General features: G+C 39.9%; 1 protein-coding gene across 4 annotated transcripts in view; it reads right to left on the bottom strand.

Moving 5' to 3' along the window:
* Hydin (HYDIN, axonemal central pair apparatus protein) overlaps positions 1–19,591 on the bottom strand; it is a 380,912-nt gene that overhangs the window by 202,724 nt on the left and 158,597 nt on the right. For all 4 annotated transcript variants that reach the window (XM_013503972.1, XM_013503969.1, XM_013503970.1 and 1 more), the window contains exons 16-18: positions 17,446–17,581; positions 14,946–15,110; positions 13,464–13,616 (exon numbers count right to left, since the gene is read on the bottom strand). In XM_013503972.1, coding sequence (XP_013359426.1) covers positions 13,464–13,616; positions 14,946–15,110; positions 17,446–17,581 — 454 coding nt within the window. The remainder of the gene's footprint in view (positions 1–13,463; positions 13,617–14,945; positions 15,111–17,445; positions 17,582–19,591) is intronic.

Below are 19,591 nucleotides of genomic sequence, written 5' to 3' on the forward strand. Positions count from 1 at the left end.
TTTCTTTCTTTCTTTCTTGCATTCCTTCTTTCTTTTTTCTTCTTTCTCTTATCCCAGTCATTCCTTACTTTGAGCAATTTCTTTCCCTTTCCTATCATCTATAGTACATTTTGAGTTTCACTTACTCTTTCAGGTTCCTACATGAAGGAGACAATATTATGTTTACACATGTGGGTCCGATTTATTTCACTTATGAGTATGGTCTCTAGTTGCATCCATTTACCTATGAAAGCCTTGAGTTTATCTTTTTTAATACCTGAGTAATACTCCATTGTATAAAAATACCACAGCTTTTTTAACCATTCCTCAGTGGATGGGCATCTGGGTTGTTTCCAAGATTTAGCTATAACGAATTGTGCTGCTGTAAACATGGGTGCACATGTATCACTGTGGTATGATGTTTTTAATTTTTCTGGGAAAATACCCAAAAGGGGAAGAGCTAGGTTAAGTGCCAATTCTAGCTTTGTGAGGAATCTCCAAATTGATTTCCACAATGGTTTCACCAATCTACACTTCCACTAACAGTCGAGTAAGGTTCTTTTTTCTCCACAGCCTCTCCAGCATTTGTTATTGGTTGATTTCTTGATGATAGCCATTGTTTCTTGGGCGAGATGCCATCTTAGTGTTGTTTTAATTTGCATTTCTTGATTGACTACTGATGTTGAACAGTTTTACATGTATTTATTTGCCATTAGTATTTCTTCATCTGAGAAATACTTGGGCATCATCTCAGATGCCCATTTTTGTATTGAGTCTTTGAATTTTAGGGGCCTGATTTTTAAAAATTCTTTATATGTTCTAGATAGAAGTCGTTTGTCTGAGGGGCAGTTGGCTAATTTATTTTTATCTCAATTTGTGGGTTTTCTTTTTACTCTATTTGCAATTTCTTTTGATGTGCAAAAACTTTTCAATAAGATGAGATCCCAGTTGTTGATTCTTTGAAGTATTTCCCATGTAGTTTGGTTTTTGTTCACGAAATCTCTGCCTATCCCTAAATCATCAAGATTTTTACCTATTTTCTCTTCCAATAGATTTAGTGTTTCTGTTTTAATATTTAGATCTTTGATCCATTTTGACTTTAGTTTAGTACCTGGTGACAGACATGGGTCTAGTTTTAGTCTTTGGCATGTGGAAAGCCAATTTTTCCAACACCATTTATTAAAGAGACTGTCTTTCTTCCAGTGAACATATTTGGCCCCTTTGTCAAAGATAAGGTAGCTGAGTGTGTTTGTAGTTGTGTCTGCATCTTCCAATCTATTCCACTGATCTTCAGGTCTGTTTTTTGCTAGCACCATGCTGATTTTATCACAGTAGCTTTGTAATATAATTTCAAGTCAGGAGTTGTGATGCCTCCTATTTTTCCTTTGTTTCCTAGCATTGCTTTTTGCTATTCCAGGCCTCTTCTGGTTCCAGATGAATTTTAGGAATGTTTTCTCTAGATCTGTGAGGCATGCTAATGGTATTTCAATTGGGATTGCATTGAATCTGTACAACAATTTTGGGAGTATGGACATTTTCACAATGTTGGTTCTTCCTATCCATGAGCAAGGAATATCTTTCTATTTTCTGATATCCTCTTTGATCTCTTCTTTCAGAGTACTATAATTTTCACTGTAAGACCTTTTACTTCTTTTGTTAGATTAATTCCTAAGTATTTCATCTTTTTAGATGCTATTGTGAAAGGTGTGGCTTCCTACTTTCTCTCTCAGTCTGTTTGTTGCTTGTGTACAGGAATGCTATTGATTTTTGAGTGTTAACTCTGTATCCAGCTATGCTACTGAATTTGGTTATTAAATCCATAAGCCTTTTGGTGGAGTTTTTGGGGTCTTCTGTGTATAGTGTCATGTCATCTGCGAATAATGATAATTTTACTTCTTCCTTTCCTATCCTTATTATTTCTCTCTCTCGTCTAATTGCTGTAGCTAATATTCCCAGAACTATATTGAATAAGCGTGGTGACAGTGGACATCCTTGTCTTATTCCTGATTTTAAATTGAAAGCTTTTAATTTTTTACCACTTAGTATGATGTTAGCCATTAGCTTATCATAGACGGCTTTGATCAGATTGAGGTATAGACATTGATTCCTATTTTCTGTAGGGCTTTTATCATGAATGAGTGTTAGACTTTATCAAAGGCTTTTTCAGCACTGATGGAGATGATCATGTGATTTTTGTCTTTGGTTCTATTGACATGGTATAGTACATTAATTGATTTATGTATCTTGAACCATCTCTGCATTTGTGGTATAAATCCCAGTTGGTCATGGTGTATAATCTTCTTGATGATTTGTTGTATTCTGTTTGCTAGTGTTTTATTGAGAATTTTTTTTGTCTATATTCATTAGGGTATTGACTGGTAGTTCTCTTTTTTGGTTGGGTTTTTCTCTGGTTTTGGTATCAGGATAAAACTTGCCTCCAGGAATGAGCTGGGGGGCATTCCTTCCCTTTCAATTTCTTTAAAGAGTTTGAGAAGAATTGGTATTAAATTTTCTCTAAATTTCTTGTAGAATTCAGCTTTGAATCCATCAGGACCTGGACTTTTCTTCATTGGCAAGTTTTTTTATTACATTCTCAATTTTGCTAGCTAACATTGAGTTATTCAGGATTTTATACCATTTTCATTCGGTTTTGGTAATTCATATGTACCTAGAAATCCGTCCTTTCCTCTGTGTTTTCCATCCTATGTGAGTAAAGACTTTCACAGTAGGTATTGATTATCTTCTGAATTTCTTCAGGATCTGTAGTGATTTCACCCCTTTCATTCCTTAATGCATGTATTTCAGTTTTTTCTTTCCTTTTTTTGATAAGGTTGGCTAAGGGTTTATCTATTTTATTTATTCTTTCAAAGAACCAACTCTGAGGACTGCTTTCATTGCATCCCACAGATTTCTATAAGTTGTACCTACATTTTTGTTTGATTGTAAATAGTGTTTAATTTCTACTTTGATTTCATCTGTGACTCACTAGTTGTTCAGGAGGGTGTTATTTAATTTCCACATGTTTATGGAGCTTTTGTGATTTCTTTTGTCATTAATTTCTAGTTTCATTGCACTATGGTCTGATAGTGTGCATGGGATAATTTCAATTCTTTTGCATTTACTTAAGCATATTCTATGTGCTAGCATATGGTCTATTTTAGAGAGCATCCCATGTGCAGCTGAGAAAAATGTGTATTCTGATGCTTCTGGATGGAACACTGTAAAGGTCTACTCCACTGGTTCACAAGTTTGGTTAAGTTATGTTATTTCTTTGCTGAATTTTTTTTGTCTAATTGCTCTATCTCTTTGTGACAATGGTGTGTTAAAGTCCCCTGTTATGATTGTGTTGCTGCTTATTTCACTTTTCATGGCTGTTAACATTTGTCTTATGTAGTTGGGTGCTCCTGTATTTGGTGCATGTTTGTGACTGTTATGTCTTCCTCTTGAAGTTTTCCCCTCACAAGTATGTAGTGACTTTCTTTATCTGTTTTGATTGTGCTTGGTTTGAAGTTCACATTGTCTGCAAATAGAATAGCTACACCCACTTTTTTTCTAGGTTCCTGTCGCATGGAATATTGTTTTCCATCCTTTAATTTTTAGTTAAATGTGTTTCTTGTATACAGCGTATAGTTGGATTTTGTTTCTTCATCCACTCTGCCAATCTGCTTCTTTTGATTGGTCCATTGAGACCATTTACCTTGATGGTTATAACTGATATGTATTGGCTTATTTTTGTCATGTTATTTTCCTGCTGGTGGTTCCTCCTTTTTCCCTCTGTTTAATTGCTTTCTTTGCTTGGTGGTTCATTTCTGTTGTTCTTGAAGTTGTGGTCTTTTTAAAAATCTCTTTCTAGAATATCTTTAAGTACTCTCTAGTGGATTGGTTTGGTGATCATGAATTTCTTCAGTTGTTCTTTATTGTGGAAATATTTTATTTCTCCATTAAATTTGAAGGATAGTTTTGCAGGGTACATCAATCTTGGTTGGAAGTTGTTTTCTTTCAGTACCTGAAATATTTCACTCCAAGCTCTTCATGACTTGATGGTTTGTGTTGAGAAATCTGTGTGATTTGGATGGACTTTACTTTATAGGTGATTGGCTTCTTTTCTCTAACAGCCTCTCATATTCTGATCTGTTGTTGAGTTTCTGGGATCTTGATCACTATTTGTCTGGGTGTAGATTTATTTTGGTTATGCTTAATTGGAGTTCTATATGCTTCTCTTATCTGGATGTCTGATTCTTTTCCATGCCTGGGAAATTTTCTGCTAATATTTCTCCAAATAGCATTTTTATGTCATTTGTGTTGACCCCTGCTATTTCACTGACACCTATTAATCTTACATTGTTTTTCTTTCCTTCATCTTGTAGTTGTTGAATTGTTATTTTCTGGTTTCTTGCTATTTTTAAGAGATCCTTCCTTCATGTTCATTAGTGGCATTGCTGTTCAAGGTCTAAAGCCAGCTTTGTTCAGGTAGTTTTGCCAGCTTTTGATGGAATTTTTAATTTCCTGGGTATCTGTTTGAATCTGTTTCATGCATTCTAGTTCTTTTCTATATTGTTCGCTGAAGGTTTCCATGAATTTTCTATGCTCTTCTATTTTCTTATCAATGTCTTCTTGGGATGTGCTGAGCAATTATTTTATTATTGTTGTCATTTATTTTTTTACCTGAGAGGTTATTTCTGATCTCATGTCTTCTATGGCCTGATGGAGTTGCTTCTTTACGTCAGTTGCTATCTTTTCAGAAATTTCAGTTGTATGACTTCCAAGCTCTTCTGTGTTGATGTCTCCTGGACTTGCTTTGGTTGGGGGAAGAGGTCTGAGAATGCATTTTTCCCCTTCATTTTGTCATTTTTGAAAATCCAGAGGTTCCCTGCAGCTCAGCCTCATTCCCATGATGGTGTGAGAGAGGCGGGGACAGGATTCAAAGTTTCCCAGTGCTCAGGATGGCTCTTATGCTAGCAAGTAGTGGCAAGGTGGGGTCCCAGATGCTCCCAAAACTTTCTCTGTTCTGTTGGCTCCCAGGCTGGTGTGGGAGGGGCAGGGGAGACTCATTGAGTTCCTGAAGCTGTCTGGGGTTCAGCCAGCTTCCACAAGGTTAGAGGGGTGCAGGTCATGGTCTCCAAGGCTTCAGATATTGCTCAGGACCTAGCCAGGTTACCACACCAACAGGGGAAGATTAAGGATGGAATCCCTGAGGCTGCTGACTCTGTCAGGGTTTCAGCTTGGTTCCCATGAGAGTGAGAGTGGTACTGGGAATGGCCACTGTGGCCCCAGAAGGTGTCTGGAGCTCTACCCGCCTGGCACATTGGTCAAGGAGGTGCAGGGACAGCTCACTGGGGTTCCTGAAGATATCTGGGTTAATCCCAGCACCCTCAGGCATGCTAGTGGTGTGGGGAGTGGCCACCAAGGCTCCAGAAGTTGACCAGATCTCTGCCTGCCTTGCATGCTGGTCAGGGAGGTGCAGGGGTGGCTTCCTGGGGTTCCTGAAGATGCCCTAGTTAAACTTTTCTTATTAATTTCTCCCACGATCAATAAACACATGATAATCCTGTGATTAAATGATTTTATGATCAAGGAATGAATTCTAATTTATATTAAGGTTACATAAAAATCTTTCTCAAACATTAGAAAAAAAGGTGATGGCAACTTTCATATTAAGAATACTCTATATCAGAATAAAAAAGTGCAATGTCATAAAATTACAAAACACAAGATGCAAAGCCCTAAATAGTATGACAGCAATCATATCAGCAATAAACTCAAGCAATAACATATTGTATCTGGTTGGATTCAACCCCAGGATGCAAGTGATTCAGAGTCAGAAAATGTATTAATTTAATTTACCATATTAATAGATTAAAGGAAAACTTAGATAATCACCTGAATGGATATAGAAAATGTAGTATATTTTAGCATATATTCATGTAAAAGAATAGGAGTGGATGAGAACTTTCTTAATGTGACATACATAGCTACTAAAACCCTGTAAGAGATATACTTAAGGTGAAACATTTGAAGCTTTTTCATTAAAGTATGGAATAAAACAGAGATGTCTGCTCTAACTTCTATCCAAGTATTAACCAGGCCTGGCCCTGCTTAGCTTCCAAGATTGGGCGCGTTCAGGGTGGTATGCCATAGACGTCTGCTCTAACCTCTATAACTCAACATTGCATTAAACATCCTACCAAACATGAATCAAGAAAAAGCAGCAAGGTATAAGGACTGGAAAAGACACTTGCAGCTGAGATTCTACAAACAGTTAGAACTAATTAAGAAATGTGTAACAAGACTGAAAACTGAAAGAAAGGAATTCAATAGTGTCCTAATGCATTATTAACATTTAGGTAGGAAACAAAGCAAAAAGGGTATTATTCACAACAAAGAACTTGGGAGAGATGACAATGGATGTGTTAGGCCTTTATGAAGAAAATTACAAGACTTTATTGTAGGATCTGAAAGAAATCCTAATAGATATTCACAGCACAGTTCCAGTGTTTGTTTTCTAACTATGTAAATTTAGGCTACTTATTCATCATCTCTGTACCTCATTTTCCTCATCAGTAAAGTAGAGATAAAAATATAACACACCTAACTCAGTTGTTGAGGATTACATAAAACAGCACAGAAAAGGACTTAGAATAATGCCCAGTACATAATGTATCAGTTATTATTATTATCATTAAACTGAGCATTTCAGGTTGAGAGTAGTGACACTAAGGTAGATAAGTAGAATAAACAGAAAGCTCAAAAATGCATACTATCTAGGTAGATAAGTAGAATAAACAGAAAGCTCAAAAATGCATACTATCTTGGATCTGGGGTGTTACAGAGGAAGTATTAAAAACCAGTGCAAAAAGGAAGCATTATGTAGTCACTGTTGATAGAACTGACTTTCTTCTCTGTGGAAAAAATAGATATTTCTTGTAGTATATGTAAAAAATAAACTTAGCCAATTAAAGACACATGAGAAACAAGAGTCTAGACTCTAAACTGTTGAAATAGAAAAGGGATAGATGTCTTAAACCTTATATAGAGCAGGCACAAGGAAAGAAAAGATTTACAAAGTTGACATCAAAATTAAAAACATCTTTAAGAAATCCAAAGCCCCACTATAAAAATAGATTAGTATCCATGGTACATAGAGAATATCTATCCACAAATAGATAATTGATAAGAGAAAATGGCAGATGATATCCCAGGGAAAAGTTCTTTTTTTTCCCACTAATGATGCACACAATTTATGTCCTCCTATACTGACAGATAAAAACACACACATTCTCTAAGTATGAAGCTCATACTCACAAATAACTTTCTGCTTAAAGACAAAATTTCAATTAATAACCACAATGGGAATTTAGTTATATAATGCAATCACTAATCTAATGTCACTAATAAAATCTAAGCAGGTTTACCACAAAACCAGGGTTATATTCAATGGACATGCATTAATAACCTATGCAGTTTAACATTTTACCAGAAAAGAAATTGAATACAAAAGTACTCTTAATTTTTGGTAGTTTCCAAATTTCATGGCACAAATTACCAAAACAAACAAACAAAAAAGAAAACCTGTAAAAACAGATTTTAAATATTTTCAATTAAAATGGTAGAAAATGGAAGCCTTTAAGTTTTCACACTTGGCTTAAGATTTAAAACATCACGCTGACCCCAATTTGTCAATTGTAAATATTTACAATGAAGAGACAGACTTTACTTATAATGATATGGGAGGTCTAATTCCCTCCTATCAAAACCCTTTGGGGTCAATTTCTCAATGCAAACATGTTTGTGTAAATACTGTGGTAATATAAACTTGGAGACATATGCAGAATCACAACAGGGATGAAAAATAATACACAAGTCCATCTTATTTCTGACCTGTCAGCATAAACCCTCTGGCTTCCAAAACTTCAACACTGTCTCTCAATATAAAACTAAAAGTAGAATGACTTTATCCTACTGGATGACATTTTTCCACAGAATTAGCTTTCAGTACATATCAAACCAGGGCTCAAACTCCATTAACTTGCTTCTACACGGTGTAAATCAGCAGAGCATCAAGCTCTAAATGTGAGGCGTACTTCTCAAACAGGCAAACTGTTTCTTCATTGTTAGTTGCATGTGCCATGATAATTCTTGAAATGTATGTGACTACCACCAATAAGAAATGAATTAGGAAAGCACTGAACATATCTTATACTTTTCATCAAGGCTAAAGTGCAAAATATCTCCGTATCTCTGATATTTTAATAGGAAAAGAACATCAAAAACACGTAACAGAAAATGAAGAGAGTAAAATACAAAAAAGAACTCTTAAATACACAATTGAGGACTACACGTTACTACCAATTCTTTCTTCAGCAAAATCTATTAATGAACCACGTGCCCATAGAACTTAAGATTTTGTTTGATTCTCTTCCCCATGAGCAGAAATTCTAAACTTACAGGGAAAAAAATGAAAAAAATAACATTGCATGACAATGGACAGCAACTTCATAAAGAACCTCCTTTTAAATGAGATATTATGGAAGAAAATACCATGAAAATTATAATCTTATGAGCCAATGAAAAGTTCTGAACCTCAACGGTAATAAGGGAAAAACAAATAAAAGCTACAGGAAGATACAATTTCATGTTCAGACTGGCCAGAACTTAAGAGTCTGACATTCTAGGTTTTAGCCACTGGAGAAACAGCACAAATCCTCCTGGAAGGTGACCTTGATATAATCACTTTCAGAGTAATTCGGCAATATCTAATGAAATTGAAAACACACCTGTCTCTTATCTTAGGACCCAACAATACCATCATAGGTATTGTCGACTCTCTGTATATTCCAAACTGTTGCCACTATACACAGGGAGACAATCTGTTCACTACAGTACTGTTTATAGCAACCCAACTGTCAAAGATAAATAAAGAAAGCTACCATTTTCAAAATCCATCAGAAACAACGAGAAGAGAAGAAGGAGGTATAACGACTGTGGTTAGTTTCTGATTCATACCTATTTCTTTCCGTATTTCTTTAATACCTTTTTTCCTCACAATTTCCTTGAACTGTTTCCTTCCATAGACATAACAGTTAAGTTTGAGGGCAGAGCTAATCTACCCATCAAAGGCTGAGAAACAGCCATTCTCTCTTCTCTTTATACTCAGATAATGGGGTGCAGTGTCTTAATGGGATCGTCTGTCAAAATGATTGGGGAATTATTGCTTGTTCCTCAGAACCCTCTCTAGCACTAATCCTCTAGGGCAGTAAATGCCCCAGAAGTCTGAGTTCTAGGCCTGTAGGATAAGCGCAGGCGTGCAAAGATGATGGAGTGCATAAGGAAGAGCCACAGTTTCCTGCAGATCAATTTAAAAAGAGACTTTGACAATGACCACAATTTTAACTTTTTCCAAGAATGGGTGGAGTCCAGCACCAAAAATCTCACTGAGTTTGAAATGCTTGCCAGCCTGTCTCATCCTGGTTTTATTTATTTGTTAAACTAAGAGCATCACTTTGAATTTTAAATCTTTCTACAGTTACCACAGTGAAGAATTTTAAAACACATTTATATAGGTGAACTTAGTGCTTTATTACACATTACAAACTATAGAAAAGAAAGTGGAAGAGTATATGTCTTTATTTCAGGTGTAAAAGCAATGGAATCATGGTTGGTTGAAAAGTGACATAGTGGAGATGATTTGCATACAGAGAGCTCAGTACATCTCTGAGTAAAATGCAGTGTATCCTAGGCCTTTTGTCTGTTTCAGAGGCTCCTTAGCTTATTCTTCTCCTCTTCTGGCAAACCCTGATCTTCTAGGCATGTTTTTCTTTAAGAGTCTTTTATGAAGAAAAAAAAAAAAACAAAATCCTTTTGCTATTTCCAAATCCATTTCCACAGCTACTGACCAGATGAAGCCAAGCAGCAGAGAAACATGAGGGAAGGATCATGGGGTGAGGGGCGGGCAGAGCCCTGGACCAGAACCAGGTCTGCCAAACTGGTGTGCTTAACCTAATTCTACCTCCTTAAAACAGGGATTATGACAGAATTTTTCTCCCAGAATTGTACTAACATAGTACAAGTGGCAAACAGAACTGAATAAATGTTCGTCATAATTTAATGTTATGTTGTCATCCTAAATCTGCTGCTAGGTGCTGGGAATGCAGTGCAGAAACAGTTGTCACATAAAGGACTGATATGTAAACAAATAAATATACAGAAGGGGTCCCTAAGGAAGGGGGGAAACCACCCACGGGCTGTGGGGTGAAGGCATTGTGAATGCCCAGTAGTCTGCCTGTATCACGTCACTGTGCACGGCTATTGTAAATGAAAAGGAAAAATAAATGTTAAAAAAAAAACCATGCTTGAATGACACATCAGAACTCCTGTGTCCATGGTCCAAGAATTTTAAATATCAAACACAATGGTCTTTCCTTGCCACTGCAAAGATGTCTCAGTGCCAGTTGATTCCTAAGGTGTCACTGGCATCTGAACACAAGGTTTCAACTGTAGCCAAGGCTAATCTAGAGCCAAGGGTAAAAGGAAAAAGATTCCAGATGCCGCCAAGCAAGTTCATTTGCTGTGCCCACCTGGGGAGTCCCATGAAGAGAAGGCATCTGTCCTTCAGCCCAGCACGGAGGACCTCAGGGTCCCATGATACTGCTGCTTTCTCACCCTCATTTCTGCTGCTCATCAGATTCAGGGAAATTAAGTCTGTCTTCTAGATGGAGCCCTGTTACACACAGAGCCCACACTCTCTACCCGCAGAGCCTTTGCATGCTGTATTATCATGTTCAGAAAGTTTTTATCCCTCCAAACCAGAGAGGACTTCTCTGTTGTTCCAAATAGTTCAGCTCACTGGGAACCTTTAGGGCAGGCTGGTATTCCAGGTGCTCCAAAGCAAGGGAGAACCTGCTGTCCCAGGATGTTCTTCTTTGTGCTGATCATTGTTTTCTTTTACACTCAGAATAAGCTAAGCTTTAATATATCTCTCCTACATATTCTTCATTGTTTTTTAACTTACACTATAAGAAGAGGCCTCCGTTAAAAAATATTTACAGGGGTATAACATTTATTTCTGAGAAATTCAAAATGGCCCTGTGTTTCAGAGCTTCCCCACATCACTGTGAAGTTGGCTTTCAGCTTTCCATCTCCTGATGGACTGTCCAGCTGGTATCAAACAGATGCTTCTTGCTAAGGGAGAATTTAATCACAGCGGTGGCCATGATGAATTTAATCACAGAGGTTGGCACGCTGAGGTTGAGTGCAACAGAGGGTTGACAGTGGGGGCCGTGTCCAGGGACGGATGACATCACTGACAGCCAAGAGAGGACAGAGGATGACCCCTCCTGGCAGGGCAGCCATCAAGAAAAGCAAAGAAGATGTAGCACCAGAAGTTGCAGTAGGTTTAGTTAGGGAACAGGCAACTATCACTTGAGACTCTTTCCTAATGCTTGATAATTTCTGTAAGAATAAATTTGAAGGTGTGATACAGCACATTGCACTGAAATTTGATAAATGATATTTTAGTTTCTTTCCACCCCAGTTTGCTTCTAAGTTAGCATAGTTCAATTTCGATAATGTTAATACATATTTTCTAGGAAATACAACAAAAATCCCAGCTGAAATATGAAAGGAGTTTAATTTTCACCCACATGAACTACAGTTGAAACTACTTTTGTGCTATAACTCAATAAATGCTGGTTTTCCAAGAGCAGATGGAGGGAAAAACACATCCTACAGTAGATCATTTATATCACATTTGGCTCTTTGGAACTGGAGCTGACTGATTTAAGGAAACATTAAGGAAATGAAAGATGGAATCATGAAATCTTTGTGGAAAACAAAAGGTCTCATTTTAACAAGCCAACTGGGTCATTCAATATATATAGTATACTGGAGAGAGAGACACAGACAGAGAGACAGAGAGAAAGAGAGAGGCAGAAAGAGAGACTGAGAGAGACAGAGAGAGAATGAGAAAGAAGGAGAGAGAGAGAGAGAGAGAAAGAAAGAGAGAGAGAGAGAGACAGAGAGACAGAGAGATAGAGAGATCCTTGATAAGCTTGTTGGTTTTTGAAATGCACCAAAAGTTACTAAAACAGCTGAAATCTGGAGATACTTCACAATGACAGGGAAGGGTGCTGTGTGTGCATGTAAGATGTCTCAGAGTACCCGCCCACAGTCTCTGTGGCGCCCATCCTAATGGGTCTGGAAGGACATTAATGCTTTTCCTCTTCTGCAGGAAACTCTGCACCAGGCCAGGAAGCAACAGCTCCCGAGCTGTGCCTTCTGATTTCTACCAAATGCATCTGTCGACTACCTGGGTAAAGACTAGTAGGAGTGTCCTCTCTGTGAGCCTTTTCTCTAAGTGCCGTTAAACAGTATTCTTTACACAAGAACCACAGATGCTGGGTGGGGCAAGACAGGAGCTGTGCGAGTAGTTTCTGTGGGAAAGAACGGTGACTGTGTGTGAGAATGGATTCCTATATAAACAGTGAGGAAAAAGGACAGTAAAATAACTGACGATAATAAATAGTTGCTAATTGGGACCAGTGCCTCCTGAGCTGTCACCAGTCAGCATAATCTTATCCCTTCTGACAGTAACTTTTACAGAATTAGTAATAGCTGAGCCTTTAGAAACATTTGACAGGGCTGGGGATATAACTCAGTGGCACAGCACCTGCCTGGCAAACGCAAGGTCGTGAGTTTGATTCCTGGTACTTCCCCCTCAAAAGAAATCAAATTAGACATATTTGATAAATGCAAAATGTCAGCTCTCATGAATTCAAATGCCAATAATTTGGGAATAGGAGGACTACAGGAGTGACATTTAAATTTAAAGAATTATTTCTAAGACTAAAGATACTTCCAATTACTAGGTCAGAAATTCTACAAGAAAAAAAAAAAAAAAGAAACCAAAAAACGAAAAAACCACCCATCCCATTCTAGCATCTCTGTTTTTCTGCAAAAATATATAAATAAATAATATTTAAAAATAAAATAAGAATTAGCTTACAGGAGGCCAGCAGACTATGAAACAGACATTAAACTGACTCATTTAAAAAATATATCTATCTTTGTATATATCTCTGCCTTGCTGTTTTCTTTAATTTCCATTTTTAGCAACTCCTACTTGATTGCTTTGCATACGTTTTCTCGAACTACCTTAAAATCCTCTCAGAAGGAAGTGAGAATAAAAATAGCATAAACATACTAACAAATTTGTAGACTAAAAGATTCAGTGTAAAGGAAGTGCTTCCAGTTAAGAGACAGATGTAAAAAAAAAAAAAGTTTTTTCAGCGTCTAGTCTCCCTTGAAACATCTTCCTGGAGTGGGATTATGTGAAATATGTTTGTTTACCAAAAAACATACATATTTTATCTCTTTATCAACAGAAAGATTATAAGAAAGAGGAACTGGGGGTGGAGTTGATGGAGTTTAACAGTTTAACTATGCGAATCTTGTTTCCATCAAGGGAGGATGGTCCATAACTTACTCACCATGTGTGCCCGAAAAAGTGCGGGAATGCAGGACTGGTTAGATAGGTTGAGAACCCTGGAAGAGTCCTGTAGGACATAGATGTTGCCAAAGTCAACTTGAGTGGGGTGCACGTAGATAACTGGGCCTTGTCCAGTGATCTTTATGTGACAGACCTGTATTTTGTGCAAGAGAAAGAACAGGACCTGTTGAAAAGAGCTGGCTTTTAAAAATCAATGAAAACAGAAGTGTTAGCCGTCCCTTTAACAGAAAGCAGGGCAGCAAAAGGTGCTACTGGGAACTGACATCCCCTCGCACTGGTGCTCCATGGTTAGAGAGACACAGCAGTGGCCGTGCAGGGTCAAACCTGTGACTACAGCCCGGAATTCCTCTCCTAGGGTGCTCAGCTTCCCTGGGTCAGCTCAGCACTGCGCACTGAAGAAAAATCAGTCTTGAGCTCCTGTCTCCCATGTAATAGTTCAGCCTCAAGAGCACTTAGGGGCAGGTGCTTCACAGTTAGATGTGGCTGGGTTTGAGTCTCAGTTCTGTCACTTTAGTAGTGGTGTGACAAGGCAGGAAAACTGCACAGAGCCACTTTGTGCTCGACTGCCTGAGAGGGTGGGCCTTTTCTTTCAGAAAGCCCTGGTCACCCTCTCATAAGCTGCTTCTGTGCAGGGGCAGGGGTGTCACAGGGAGCCCAGCAGAGGCTCTGGACTTGGTGGTATGTTTTGGGGTTGTTTTGCTTTGTGATGCTGCTTTGTAAGTCAGTTTCTATAGCAACTTATATGGAAGAGATAAAATCAAAACCATAGTGCCCCCTAAGCAATCAGAATCATTTCAAACAAATGTGAGTTGATATCACCCATTTCTCGAGTAAACCACACATCTAGGAACATATAGCCTGTTGGGTACCTTCTTTGAAGATTCAAGACTTACCCTTCAATTCAGCTTGAGCAGCAGAAAGCTTTCCATGCTCTCTCTTTTCCTAACCTGCAGAGAAACTATTTCTCTAAACAGCTGCAGTAGGTTGGGCTATGGTTACTGTGGTCAAAATGGGGGGAAAAATGGGAAAAGAATGGGGGAGCAGTGAATGAAACTGATTTCACAGCCTACATGTGATAAACTTAGTGCTCTCCAAACCCAGCTTTATGCTGGGAACAGCTGAGAGGCTTGGTAAACACACAGATGTGCTGGCCCCCGTAGGGCCATATAAGGGTGTGTGTGTGTGTGCGTGTGCATGCACATTTGTGTGCATGTGCTTCTGATGCTCCAATTAGACGTAAGAACAACTGCTATAAAACGTGACTATTTTCTGATGTTTCCCCAAATAGCTTCCCTCAGTAACACCATATTTGTATTTTACCACTGCAGAGTAAAAATGTAAAACTCCGTAACTACAGACAACTGGAAAATGCAAATTTGGTGTGTGCCTTAAAGGAAGGAGCTCAAAAGGCTTGATAAGAGGCATAGCAATTTCAACTGTGGTTCTGAAAACTAGCTCTCACCAAAGGAGGGTCCTGGCTTCCAAAGACAGAGATGTAAATTGTGGCCCTGTGCTCCCCGGTGACCTGGGTCTCCAGGGCCAGGGGTATGTGCACAGTGCTGGCGGCGGGGATGACCCCGGAGGGTGAGGGAGTGGAAAGCTGCACAGCCAGTGGGTCCTCACACACCTAGAGAGAGAGAAGCCAGAGGGGTAAGTGAGCCGTGTGTGGGTGGGACAAATAGCCTACTATTCTGAAACAAGTGTTGTCCTGAGTCCACGGTGGTTCTTTAGAAATGTCTCCTTGAGCAGGCAAGGCGTGGGCACGAGCACCTCAGTTCAGCCAAACAGGAGGTCTGGTGAGGGGAAGTATATATAAGACTCCGCCTCCATATTTCCCAGCACAACAAGGTGCAGAGCTGACACAACCCAGATGGGTTTGGGACGACGCCCTCCACCGCCAAGTTCCTAACCTGGCCCTCCACACCTTTGTGGTTTGCTCCCCACCACCTTGCCCCTCCGTACCCCACTAAGAGAGGCCAGGCCACCAGCACATCCTGAGCCCATGATGCTGTCCCACCTCCAACCCTGTGTGCTTGTGGTTCCTCTTCTTAGAATGCTGTTCCCTGTGACTTGCCCGGCACACTCTTCTAAAGTCCCGGCCCAGAGAGAGAGGACCTGGGAAGTCCTTTGCTCCACAGCGCTCTGGACGGCACTGTAACCATCTGCATGCTCACTTTCTTCCTGGACTGGAATCTTCTTAGGGCATGGCCCAGTGCCTCCTCTCTACATACCCACTTTCTGGCCTAAAGTATGTAGTTCATATGCATTTTTTACATGAGTAGCGAATGAATAAATGAAAGAAGGTACGTCATCCAGTGTTCGCTCACGTGTGGTCCTCACAATCCTGCTCTGTCCCACATTACTAGCTTTTATGCAACCATCGTTAAAAAAATCCCATGACCAAGTAATTTTGTGTAACTCTTTTTCTTCTGGGGGGAGTGAATCCTATTATGTAATTCAGGCTGATTTTGAGCTCATTATGTGTTTCAAGCTGGCCTTGAATTCACAGAGATCCTCCTGCCTCAGCCTCTTGAGCACTAGGATTACAGGCATGTGCCACCACGCTCAGCCAAGTTTCAGTAGCTCTTGAGAAATACTTCTAAGGCTCTTAGTTCCTCAGGAGACACAGTGTGCAGGTCTTACTGTTCTGGAGAATCTCCTATTCCTTTTGCACCTGGTCAGGCCTCACATGTCCTAGTCACACTCCTCCATCTCCCTGTGCAGAGTGCTGTGCTAAGCCCCACTGGAGACTGAGTAAAAAGAAGCCTAGCAATACCACCCTTATCTTTATCCAAGTGTTGATGTTTTACCCATTATGGGTTGTTAAATTAATTTTAATTTCTTAGAATACGACACGACAGTAGTACATCTTGATAACTGTCTCCCCCTTAAATTTTCTTCCCAAAGCCAGTGTCCTGCCCTACTTTCAGCCCTGCTGTGCAGAAATTGCTTCACTTCCCTAATTTCCTCTAGTACAGAACAGTTCTTTGACCAATAAGAAGTAGCTCTCCTACCCTAAGTCTCCTCTGTTCCAGATTAAACACCTGACTTGGCTCCTCTCGTGACTTGGATTTGCAGATGACACGAATCATATTTTTGTTACTACCAATGCGATGCACTTTTCAAGTTCCCATTAAAAAGTACAATGACAGGATTTGAAGATAAAATTCTGGCTGTGTTTTGACCTATGTCTTCCTATCCCTTCCTTCAGCCGTAATTTTCTGATGCAGCCTAAACCTGCACTGGTTTTGTGACCTCCTTACTGTTCTTTTAACTATTGCATGTGAAGCCAAATAACCCCTCCATTTGACTTTTCACATGAGCTTTTGAGAGTATTATACTTGTACAATGGGAAACTTAAACTCAAATGTATTCTTAGTACCTTCATTAGCGACCTTCCACTACTCTAGACTGTACAGATCTTTGAATCTTTTATGTGTACTTGAACTGCTTATTTTCCCACCTAGCCAGGTGTAGTACCATGTGGAGAGACATATTTCATGAAGACATTAACACACAATCCCTCCTTTCTCTTCCTGTATTGTCTCTAGCCTTCTGGACCAAAAAGTCCATTTATAAATATTGCACTGCTGAATATTGGTAATGCTGATCAAATCACAGCCATGGGTAAAATTAAAACTCATAGCTAATTTCCCAGACTTGGTTAATTCCCAGGCAATTATTTGCAGGTGCACGCCTGTATGTTGGCTTAATTGACACTTTGTCTTCTTTATCAAGGGCAATTTCCCTGGGAAATGAACAACTGTTTATACCTGCAGCTGTTCACTCATGCAGATGGCAATCCAGCTGTGGCTTTATAACCTTATCCCCAGCTTACTGGAGGGTTCAGAATCAGAATTACATAAGGCCATGTGTTTAGAATCTTCACAAGGATGTCTCCTTCTCATCAAGGGCCTCCAATGGAAGAAAACCCAACACTGAAGAAGGACAAAGTAACTCACCGGAGGCAGGACCTCATAGCATCCTGGGAGGGTGTCATGATTGACAAGCTGGATAGTTTTCTCATAGGGGTGTTTCAGGAAGCAGAGCCCAAAGTCCACCTCTGTCTTAACTAGTTGAATGGCGGGTACAACGCACCTGCTCAAAGGAGCCCATTAAATAATTCAAAATAGAGAGATTGTTTACATATAGAGAATGCACAGTCTTAAATACATTTGTCACTGTCACAGAGCAGTTTTTTTCTAATAACTACATTAATCATTTTCAGATCTTCTCTCCTGTCATCCTTCTCTCTTAGCCCTCAGACAAACACTTTTTAATCAAAAAAGGACTAGAAGCAGAACTCTTTAAACAGCTGTCTTTTGTGGGCAATGACTAACATCTCCATTGTTTTTCAACTCTGCCTTTTTTTCCACAAAGGGCCCCATGGTGCAAGATCCTTTGGAGAGTGGGTCTGTTTCCATGTCATATAGGGCCAACGCCACCAGCATGGGGTCCTAACTAGCTGTGACACTTTGGACGAGTCAGAAAGTCCCCCAGGACTAGCAACAGCTCACATCATCTAAATAATGGTAATAATTCTAATTTCTGTGCAGACCAGCTGTCCTGGATGAGTAGGCTCTGGCAGCTGCTTGGCCCAGAGCTGGCACCGTGACAGTGTTTCTGATATGGAGGGGCTGGGGAGAGGGAGGGAGAGTTGTGTGGACTGGAGAGGGGAGTTGAAGCCCTGTGTTTGCAGTTGGTCTGTTATTAGGTGACCTGGGTTTGATTTTGTGTCTGTAGCTCCCAGTGTCTAACCTGCCCTATGTCACTGCTGCGACATAGAGTGTAATCACGGAGATCACTGGCTTTTGAATTAGACAGACCCAGGTTCAATCCCGACTTTACTAAGTGTCACCTGTGTTAATTTGAGCCAGCTGCTTTGTCTCAGGGAGTCTCCACTCCCTCACAGGTACAATGGAGGTCCTTTTAGGCATTGACATTGGCATTGCCAATGCTTCTGAAGGTGTCATAGGGAATCCAGGAGAAAACGTGAGTGGAGGGCACAGCCTAGCGCTGCGTAAGTACTCAGTGAGAGGAGGCGACCTGCGGTGAGGGCATGGCGAGGTGTCACTGCTGGCTTCCTGACAGAGTCCCTTCAGGGTGCGAGTTGCAAAAGCAACACTTCTGTCGAGAGTGAGCACCTCCTGCAGGTTACACTGAAGGTATGGACATGAAAGGGCTGCTCTTTAAGCCCAAAGAGTGTGACTGAGCATGAGATGATGTTCATTTTTAGCTAGAATGAAAGCTGTCAGTTGACCCAATGACTTTTAATCCTTTGCGGCCCGAAACACGGGGGCTGAAAGGGTTTCTGATCTTTCACTGGGGCTGCACAGCTTGCATTAGGAGGAAATTCAAAGCTTCTTTAGTCCTTGTTTTTTAAATTCAGTATTTCTTGTTGATAGCTGCAGGGCAAAGGGGCTGAAAAATATCAGAATAAGGATGCACAGAAAAGACACGAGAGACCAGTCTGCAAGGCAAACTTGGGCTAGAAAGTCTGAGGTTAGAGTTTTGCTGATTTTAATCACAAAAATCATTTATGTTTTGAAGGCATATTAAGTAGATTGAGGCAAAACAGGGGGTTCTCCAGGGTTGTTATTTGTGGTCAGCTACGCCCACGACATATGGAATGACACCAGTTATTTTTTCCCCACTGACCATCCCATCTGCACCCTCTTGAAGGTGTATATCTTTCTAAGACTCACGAGTGACTTAAATTCTAAAGACCGATGGATGAGCATGATTAGTTTGACTATGTTGTTTTATCTCTTTCCTATACCCAGTATTTTCATTCACACACTTTAAAGTCCCAGTTCTGGACACTGTTTGCTTTGGGGAGAATGGACCTATGATTTGAGTTAGGGTCACACCATTGTCGGTAGATGGCATCATCCCTCTCATTGCCACTATCCCCAGGAAGGTGGTAACTGGCCAGGGAGAACTAGTCAACCAATGGCAGAGGCAGGATTTTATTCTGACTCCAGAGCCCCTTGCTGTGCCCCTAAAATAGAGCAGTTGGTGATCGTTTTGAGGCATTGACATTGTAGGAGATAAGCCTCACTTAGGAGGGAATTCACAGCCTGTAATTCAAGTCACAGTGACAGTGTC

Source organism: Chinchilla lanigera, unplaced genomic scaffold (assembly GCF_000276665.1).
Source record: "Chinchilla lanigera isolate Chin_1 unplaced genomic scaffold, ChiLan1.0 scaffold00083, whole genome shotgun sequence".
In the NCBI taxonomy this organism is placed as follows: Eukaryota; Metazoa; Chordata; class Mammalia; order Rodentia; family Chinchillidae; genus Chinchilla; species Chinchilla lanigera.